Source organism: Merops nubicus, unplaced genomic scaffold, assembly GCF_000691845.1.
Source record: "Merops nubicus isolate BGI_N331 unplaced genomic scaffold, ASM69184v1 scaffold40127, whole genome shotgun sequence".
Classification (NCBI taxonomy): Eukaryota; Metazoa; Chordata; class Aves; order Coraciiformes; family Meropidae; genus Merops; species Merops nubicus.
Genome location: NW_008621667.1, coordinates 36213 through 46246, shown reverse-complemented (window position 1 = coordinate 46246; position 10034 = coordinate 36213). Strand labels below are relative to the sequence as shown.

At 41.2% G+C, this 10034-nt stretch overlaps 1 protein-coding gene across 1 annotated transcript in view; it reads left to right on the top strand.

Moving 5' to 3' along the window:
- The window catches only part of EYA2 (EYA transcriptional coactivator and phosphatase 2), a gene marked incomplete at its 3' end in the record, with an annotated part of 48555 nt that overhangs the window by 3110 nt on the left and 35411 nt on the right, over window positions 1-10034 (top strand). The window contains 3 exon segments of the mRNA XM_008944555.1: window positions 1472-1516; window positions 2082-2224; window positions 5078-5194. Coding sequence (XP_008942803.1) covers window positions 1472-1516; window positions 2082-2224; window positions 5078-5194 — 305 coding nt within the window.

Below are 10034 nucleotides of genomic sequence, written 5' to 3'. Positions count from 1 at the left end.
CGTGTAGGAAGGAACAATTTCAATAGAGTTAAGTCAGTAAGAACGAGTGTTTTTCATGTGAGCGTGTTGGATCTTTTTGTACATTCTCACCACGTTTTCAGCATAACAAGTTCCTCAAACCCATAGGACTATTTGCATGTATTTAGAATTTACACGTACTTGCATATTTCATTAAATAAAACACGGTTTAAATGTTTAATTCACCAACTTACGAAGAGCTGAACAAATGAAGTGCTGCTGAGGAAAAGTTTGTGCTGCGGGTGATGCGTCTGCAGCACCGCGGGTCCGTCCACGTCGCGGCGTGGGGCAGCACTGCAGCTGGCTCCTGCCTGGCAGTACCCCTGTGCAGCATCAGGGGCACTGCAGGAATCTCCCCTTCCAGCCAGCACCTGCAGCTGAGCCATCATCATCTGCATGAGAGTGGGTGATATTTCCTGTACCGTGTAGCGAATGACACCCTAGTGCCAGCAGCCCGTGTGGAGGGTGGTGGGGCTGCTCCCAGCAGACGATGTGATGCTTGATGTTCTCCCTGCGTGGAGAAGCTGTGTGCAATTAGTCTGCTGTGTTCATTGGTGCAGCCAGCAGATAGAGAGGCTGAATCTGTTGTGCCTAATGTCATTACTGATGATTGTGAGGGTGTTTTGGCATTTATAGTGCTGTAATAACATCTGAGAGCTGCAGCCAGACACTGAAAAGCAAAATTTGGATGGCATTACAGAGACAACCTGCATAGTACTCATGATGGCATTTGGGTATGGTGTTTTCAGTACAAGTGGCAGCCAACTCGCAGGTTTAAATTTATGAGATTATTTAAAATTTTTATTAATTAAACCTAAATTTATCTCTAAATAGAAATGGTGGCACATTTTTCCTTGCTAGTGTTGCAGAACACAACTGTTTGGTACATTGGAAGGCATCCTGCACATATAACCTGTGTGATACATTTTCTACTAGTTTAATATTTTGATTGCAGGAAGATCAGTAAGGAAAGTTACAGTTAACTCAAAACATTCAAGAGTAAGGACATTTACACTAGTGTATTTTTAATATTTATTTTGGTTTGATATATTAAAGAAAGTGAGTCATGGTCTAGGAGAGTACCAAAAAAGGCAAAAGAGCTAAAAGTGCAGTGAGCTTAACTCGCTTCAGTAATCATAGTAGTCGCTTTGATAGCCTTTAGTGTATGAATCATCCCACCAAAGCCCAGCTTCAGGACTGATACCAGTCCCATGAGAAGAAGAAACTGGGAACTCGATCAATTGGTGTCACCTTCATTTATAAGCTAAAACTCTATTTCTTGTTAAGTGGCAACTTTCTTACCTGCTTCGGTTTGTGGAGATTCACTAAAAACAGTCTTCTAATTCCTGTATGTTTTTCTCAAACCAGCAGTGGTAAAACCAGCACAATCAGCTTTGCCATAGAACAGAACATGATGAAAATCTAAGACCCTTTCATTTTGTTTTCCAGGCAGCAGCAAAGCAGTACCACAGTGTCCTCTCCATCTGTACTCCACAAAGTGAGTGCTCGTGCCAAGTGCTGTAATTTAAAAACCATGTTTTACTGAACAGCCATTTTGTGCAGACTTCTGTCACCTTAAAAAGCATTTGCCTTAAGCCCATCCACCTGTTCCCCAGCACGTCTCTGGCCCAGTGAAGTAACTGGTTCTTAATCTTGTTAGATATGGAGTGAAAGAGGGGTTGAGGTACTGTGTACTGTACTTTCGTACCCCTGGGAATCCAAACCTTACCAGTGTGAATATGGTTGTGTTTATGAGTGACCACAGTTGAAATGTCAGAGGTTTCCCATGACCCTTACTTGTTTGGCAAAATCAAAATGAAAATTTTTTTTTTTAACTTGCTCATATTTTGCACAGTCTTAAAAGTCCCCATGCATTTAAGTAGCTTAATCTCACATCAGGAGCTGTGTACTAAAACCTTTGCATCAGTCTAGTCAGTTCTGAGTTCCCAAAATACTCACCATCACACTCTGGATGCTAATTTATCAAAATGTTCTGCATGTGCTGTAGAAGATCATGTACAGTAGCTATTGCCTTAGACCTTCTGTTTTCCTGTTCTGAACAGACATTACCCCCACATAGTGACAGTCCCCTCTTTCCCAACAATGGCAACGTATGGACAGACTCAGTACAGCACGGGAATCCAGCAGGCTGCTGCATACACTGCCTACCCTCCTCCAGGGCAGCCCTACGGCATCCCCTCCTACAGTGAGTACTCTGACATTGTGCTACCTTTGAGGACATCGTCCTCGTGCTCCTGCAAAAGTGTATTTGAAGTCTTAAGATTTAGATTGGAAGGTCATTTCTGTCTTGACAATGTTCTCGTCTTAGACTGAGAGGAAAATTGACTTGGTTAAAGAAGTTAGGATTACTTTGCACTGTCTATCAGCTCTTGATATCCTGGGTTATGATCTTAGAAACTAGGTGGAGCCAGTCAGTAGTAGGATGTGAGACTGCATGAGAAACTCAAGTTCAGTAGGATGTGCCACTTAGGTGTAGTAGCTGGTGAGTGTTCCCATGACTCACTGCCAAGACAAAGTCTCTTGCAAGAGGTATGATATTTAGGTGAACTACACTTTTGCCTTCCTTGATTGTTCCTGGAGTTTCAATAATACAAGCTACTTTAAGAATTTTTTTTTCTATATTGTTATGGAATACCCAAGACACAGAACAGAATAAGGCATGGGTGAACTGATAGAGAGTACTTTGGTTTTGGAAGATGGTTAATATTTAAATGGATGGTTGTTAGCTGTAGGTGCAGTAAACATTTCTAACTCCAGTCAGCTCTGTTCCCTGCTTTCCTGTGCAGCCTTGCCAGCAGCTATGGGGAGAAGTGCTGGGCAGGAGCAGCTGAGGATTCAGGCAGGGGACTAGTGAAAGGAGCACTCGTGATGGAGGAATGCCTGGTAAACCAAGCATTAAAGAGTGTCCTCAAGCTCTGCATGGAAATACCAAGCTTTTGAGGGAGCTGGGAAATTGTTCCCACTCCTAAAGACCCAAGATATACTGCTTTTGCTTGGGTACAGCTCTTTAACTGAAAGCTTTGGGCTCCTTATTCTGAACTGATCCTGTGAGTGCTGCAACATTAAAATGGCTTCATTGTTCTGTTTCTGCTCCTTTTTTCTCTTGTACTCTTAAACACCTTAATTTGCTTGGCAAATAAAGTATCTCTTCCCAACAAGTTTTTATGCAGCCATTGACAAGGCTTTTACTGAAGGGAACTTCAGTGCAATGGTCTGAAAGGTCAGGGAAATGGGCTCAGCAGAGTTGAAGCTCTACCAGGATGATGCGAGGACTGTTTTGAGACCCTATCCTGGAACTACTGTGTTTGCATCAGCTGGCTGATTTCCAAGGCAAACTCTGAGCAGTTGTCCTGTTAGAGCAGGTGAAAGTAGAGCCATTTGCTGCTGCCTAGAGTCTTTAGGGTATACATGTGTCGGGCCCATATGCTGCTTATAAATCCCGTGGTTGACCTCTTAGCATCCTTGAGCAGTGATTTCCCTCCCCCAGCCCATACACCCTCTCTAAGATACTCAACACAGCATATGAAAAACTCCACCTGGCTGACAACCAAGAACAATGAAGCAGTATTGTTTTTAGGCACAAAAATAAAGCTCGGCCAGTTTCTAGACAAAACAGAACATTGTGTGGAAATTAATTTGGTGCTAAGTTATTTCACTGTCTGACAACAGTTTTTAGACTTCCAGAAAGGCCCGTTGGCTGAAGATTAATGGTAGCTGGGATAGGTTGAATGCTCTAATGTGGAGTGCTGATGTAATTGAAAAACATGGGATGTTAGGAGAAGTGGCTTCTCTGCGCACACTTGCAAATAGCTCCTCTTCCCAGCAGTAGTGGAGCTGGACACTTGCACCAACACTTCCATTTGCCATCCAAATAAACTTCCCTCGCTTCACAGGGCAGCACTGTCATCTTGTTGCAAACTTGTACTCAAATGGCATTGGGGCTATTCTCACCTAAAGCTAAAAGAAGTGATTTTTTTATTAGAGAAAACATTATCTGAGCGAACCTTTTTTCCAACCTGAGCAAATGCAGACTTGTTGCTTTTAAGAGTCATTAAGTGTGTTTGGTGAAATGCACGGGAAGTCAACTTGTCTTTTGGCAAGTTTTGCTACAAGCTCTAAAAGATGACAGCAGCCTGGGCTTGTAAATCCAAGGCCAGAACATCAACAGGGTCTTTGTTTAGTCCCAGCACTCAGGGTGTGTCCAATAGCCATTTTTTTGTTTTGTGAAAATAGGCATGCAAAGGAGGGAAGGATCCTGCCCGAAGAGTTCATAATAAGATGCACCTTTCAGCTGTTTATTTTAATAATACAGCTGTGCAATCTCGGCAGCATCTCAAGATAAAATATCAACCCCCTTCACTAGCAGCAAAGGTTTCATCTTGCAATGTTTAATTCAGCTATTGCTGTTCCCCCTGTAAGTTCTCAATTTAATTGCCTGATTTTAGTAATGAAAAGATTTCTGTGGCTTCAGGGCTTACCTATTGTTCCTGAACTGTATGATATATTTAACTGAATAGATGATAACCCTTCTGTATGACTTGCCAATAAATATTTTACTATAAAAGCTTAAAATATAATGCAAGTAAAAGATAATTCTGCTGAGAACAGAAGTCTTGAGGTTATTTTGCTGAAGGTCCTGTTGCTTTGTTAATCATTGCTTGCATCTGGTAACTCTTCAGAAAGTTCAGGAGTCAATGAGTTTGTTTAATTCTAAAACAAAACTATTTGTTGAGAAACTGTTTTTGAAAACTATTACTTGTGATTGTTTACCCTTCTTAGCAAAAGTTCATTCAGGTATGGATACAGGATGTAGTCATGTCAAATATTATTTTTTGATTCATTTCCTTGACTCTATAATTTACAAGCCCTGTTTGGGTAATACAGATAATTAAATAGATATATATAGAAAGTGTATGGAAAAAAATTCATATAGGTTAAAATCTAGCTGAAAATTTGTTAATTCCTAAACCTGCTTTTTTACACCTTTATACGACAAACACTGACGATCTGCTTCTGATTCCTAATCTGTGCCCCAAAGGCATCAAAACAGAGGACAGCCTGAGCCATTCCCCAGGACAGAGTGGGTTTCTTAGCTATGGCTCCAGCTTCAGCAGCCCGACGGCCGGACAAGCACCGTACACCTACCAGATGCATGGTGAGTACAGCCTGGGGCCTTGCAGGATATCCTCTGAGAAGTCACAGCCCTGTACCCACATATTAGACCATTTCTTCTTCTTTTGCCGTAACAATGATGAGCAAAACTGTATTTTCTTTTTTTTTTTTTAATTAATTTTGTGCCTGGATACGTAGGATTGTTGTTAGTGTGAATTCCCAGATTCTGAATGGAAGCAAAACAAAGGTGGTTTTACACTTGAAGCAAACACTGCTGTTAGTACCATGCTTCTGCCCTATGCTATCCTGAGCAAACTGCTCTGTGTTTAAGCTGCTGTATGTAGTCGCCACTATTTTTTTTTCTTTTAAAGCTGATACCTTCATAGTAAAAAAATTATTTTTTTTCTTTACTGTTAAGACATAACTGATACCTGCTAAGATACATCTGCCTGTTTTAGCTCCCAAACTGCCAACATCATTAACTACCTACAGACTACTGAGGTAAGGTTCAGAACAGCAGAGCTGAAAGCACATGTTTCTTCCTCAGGGTTACTGAGTTAGGATTTAGTGGGTTTAGAATAAGTGTTTATTGTTGTCAGAATAATAACTGATTATAAATTAATCAGTTGGATTCCTTTAAGGCTTCAAAGACAATGCCTTGTGCTTGTAGCTTTATAACACTTTTTCTTGTACGCTTGCTCAGTTCATGCACTCATATTCTGAGTGCACTTCAGTGTTTGTATTGAACTTGACTAGTTAAAAGTAAAGATTAGATTTTGTCTTCTGCTAAACCTCAGCACAGCTGCATTTGAAAGCACCTTGTACTGAGCATGCATTGCCATGAGTGCATGAACTGATCCAGGCATTAAAAAAACATTTCCAAGAGATCAAAATGCAAATATTCTTGCTGTTTGACAGCAATGAAGATATTTGCTAAGGAAGATGAGACAGTAGCACATATGAACACACCTGAAGTAGTTTAAAGTTGCCCAATGTAGGTGCTGCTGAATAGGAAGAGTTAGGAAGCCCATCAGCCACGTTTCCTGCTGTGGCTCTGCATACCCAGACTCGCTAATTTAAAAGCAGCTCAGGTACAACTGCAGCAGCTCTCCTAGTCCATCTGTACCACATGTGCATGAGCTCTCTGAGAGGCTGTTTCAGTGCAGGAAAAAAGTTCTGAGGGGATTGACTTTGTTGGAGGGAAGGTGAATGCACACAAAGCTCTGCCTTCACTTTGTCCTGTCCTCAGAGATTTTCCAAGGGCTGGAAAACTCAAGAGGAATCGCATGACTTCCCGAGTTCTTGTGAAGCCATGGAATGGGAGAGAGATTAAGTCTCCAACTTTGCTTTTTTAACATTGTTGGGAGTCTTTTATAAAACCTCTAAGCAAGTGCTCCCTAGGGCAATGCTGTGGTGTTAGGTGAGATCACCTCTTTTCAGATTTTTATGCCAGGAAGATCATTTCAGCCAGCTCACTAAGCCTTTAACGCAAAAGAAAACAGAGAGAAACAGTTTCTGCAAGTGGCAGGTGCTTACTCCAAGGCAAAGGGAGCAAGAGTAAATGCATCTTCCTTTCCACCCTTCTTCTCCTTCCTCGTGAGAGGAACAGTCTGAAGATCCCTGACTGTACTGTTTATTTACCTTGCTGAGTGCTAGTGAAAGGTTTGAATGAGAAGCCAGGAGCCTTCCTGTGCTGAGTGCTACCGAGGAATTTGTGCTCGGAGCTTTCCCACGCTGCAGCCCTTGGGGGTGGGGAGGTGATCCCTCTGTCTAATGCAAGCAAGCAGCTCTCCATGCCACCCAGCTCCAGGACAATTGAGACTTTTGCCAAGTTCACATTAGTCCTTTTGGTCATTCTGTTGCTGATCCAGGCATGGACTCTGGATGATTGGCTAAGCCAGATGAAAAGGGCAAATTTTTATTGACATTTTTTAGAAACTTCAAATTTAAGAGTCAAGCTCTTAATCTCCACTTCAAGGACAAAATGTTTATTGCATGATGCTGAAAGAGAAATCTTGAAGAGGGTGATGTGCAGGGGGTCAGCAAGGAAAGGGTATCTCTAGGAGTGCTTCTAAGTTTTGTATTTTTAAGGCGTGAGGAAAAATTTACTTTCTTAAGCTAATCTTTGCAAGTATTAGAAGATGGTGATAACTCAGGTACTTAAGTGAGATAAATTGATATTGTTTGCCTCCATTGAGAACAAGCTCTCAGAGGATGTAGTGAGGTCTTCTGCAGGCAGGCATTGGTCAGACTGAATCTTCAGCAGATTGTGCAGCCTCATTGTCACCTCATCTATGAGTTACACGGTCCAGCCAGCGAATGGGCACCCATCACAGGTGTGTTACAGCAATCCCCAAGGAACAAATCACCTCTTGGGTGACAAATACTTTGTCTCACGGGATTCTAGAATAATGTTCTCCTTCAGTAAGTGCCATTATGGTTGGTGCTGGTTTGTTTCCTCTCCCTTCTTTGGTACCAGCATTAACACTGGCAGGGATACATGTGTCAGGTTGCAGCTTCACCTTCCTGATGGCTGTTGTCAGTAACATGGTAATTCTGAAGCCAAATTCTCTTTCTCATAAGTCTGTTCATTTTTATTACAGACACAGATGATGCAGGTGTAATTGGGGTAGCATTCATCTTTTCATGTTTAAGTATCAACTGTATCCTGGTTCTTGAGCGAGAACAGAATCCGGTAAAAAGCACAAATGAGGAGAGAACATTCTTTTGGTCCTTAAGTAGTAAAGGAAAAAAAACCCTATTTTACAGCCAGCCAGAAGGGGAAATCTATCTTCTTACTTTCCTAGCATGAAAATAAATTAAATGTGGGAGAGTTTGTAAGCCAAGTTGCTAATGCAATATGTCACACATGTATATAAATGTAAAAGATGAGATTGGCAAGTTCCATAGCTCATAAACATGACATGAAACTATATCACAAAGGTACTATGGACAGAAGTAATGATTTTAATTGCCATGTAACAGTGGATATGTTGTATCATCAGACTTTGAGTAACATTCAGCTTCTGCCCCAGAGAGTTTACAGTCTTAACTGGCAATAGAGGAACTTTTTTGTTGCTGAGGGTGGGGAGAAGTCTTTGGAATATAAAAAACTTATTAAATAAGCAAAGAAAAAACTGCCCACACATCAGCTAATGTAGAAGACCATCAGCTATGTGGAGAGAGCATTAACAGCCAGCTTATAGAGCATTTCCTGTGGTTGCATGAGGATGTGTTAGCCCTTTATTGCACATCAGGCCATCTCTTCTCAGCTTGTCACTAATTCCTAGACAATGCCTTGCTCTTCAGTTATTATGACTAAAATGACAGCTGGTATGAAACTATGAAATTGCACAACAGTTTAAACTGTGGCCAAGACCACTGCGGGTAGTGTCATTGGGCAGGAAAGGATTTGACTGCCTTTTTTTTTTTCCTTTAATATCCAAATCTATCTACCCACAAAATACTTTCTACATTACAAAGGAAAACTCAGTTATGTAACTGAGATAACTTTCCTTTGCCAAGGAATTGCAAAGCAGTATTGAGTTTGGTACAGACATAAATTTGGGGCCAAAGACCTACGCAGTGAAATTCTTTGCTACTGCTGAGCATTTGTTTTCTTTGTACAGTCCATTCTGATCAGCTGTCAAATAATGAATGAATAGAAACCAGCATTTCTTTTGTGGAATGCTGATTTGAAATGGACTAATTATGTATGTTACTTATGCTTGTGGAATGAATTGCTTATGAATTGTTCTTCTGGCCAGTGACCAAGTAAAATCTGAATATGTAATCAATTGAAACGTTTTCTTATCCTGGAAAGATTTTGGCTTTTGTTAATATCTGGATCATCTAGGCAATTCTTTTTTCCAAGAGCTGCCTGAATTTCTTGCAACTGTGTGCCAGTTTGCGTGTTACATATTTAATATGAGCCCATAAATGTCTATTTGGCATGAATAGTTAGCTCTGCATGCCTGAATTTTGCAAAGGAAGTGGCATGTTTAATTTTCAAGCTTGATTCTTTAAGTACTTAGTGATGAAATATGCGAGAAGGGGAAATTTCAATCTACACTTGAGAAATGTGGATCACACTTTGGCATACAGATAGCAAATCCATCTGAAGTCCCAGAAAATAAAGGAGAGTGAGAATACGTTCTCAGCAAACTGTCACTCAGATGCCTTGGATTCATAAAATTAAAACCTCAGTAGAAAATGAGTAGTCTTGTTCAAAAGCTTCTGCTTCACAGCTGGTTTGCATTAGTTGCAATCTAAAACTGTGGCAGTAAAGCTGTGCTCCACTCCATGGTGAGTTCAGCAGGGAGAGGCCTCTCTTCAGGAGGGGTCAGACCTCACTTTTTACAGTGTAAATACAAGGTTCCTCAGGATAACAGCAGCAGTCTCCCTTTCAAAGGTTTTTGAACTCCAGGGGCTGACCATGCTACATTTACTTTGTTTTAAAACGAGGTATCTTACAGGAGAAGGAAGTCAAGGGGAGAGGCAAAGGTGTTGACAGTGATGCACTGTGAGCTACAAGGTTCTGTGCTACTGCTACGCAAGGAGAAAGTCCTACCCTAAATTTTCCCATTTACTGCTTTTTTGTGGTTCCATTCAGAATTCATTCTTTGGTCATTATTAAACAAGGATGGACTTGGGAAGAGGATATGCTGTTGAAGTAGACACCAGGGTGGATGGTCCTGAAGCTAGGGGAGCAGTTGTGTGTTTGTAAGACAGAAATGGGCTGACAATTCACACGTAACTTCTACTCTGTCTGGGCTCATCAGGGCATACCAGATACATATTGACAAAGACATGTCCATGTCTTTGTCCCTGAGGAACTCGAGGGTTTGTGGTAAGGTATAAAGCTTGACTGGGGGACCCAGATT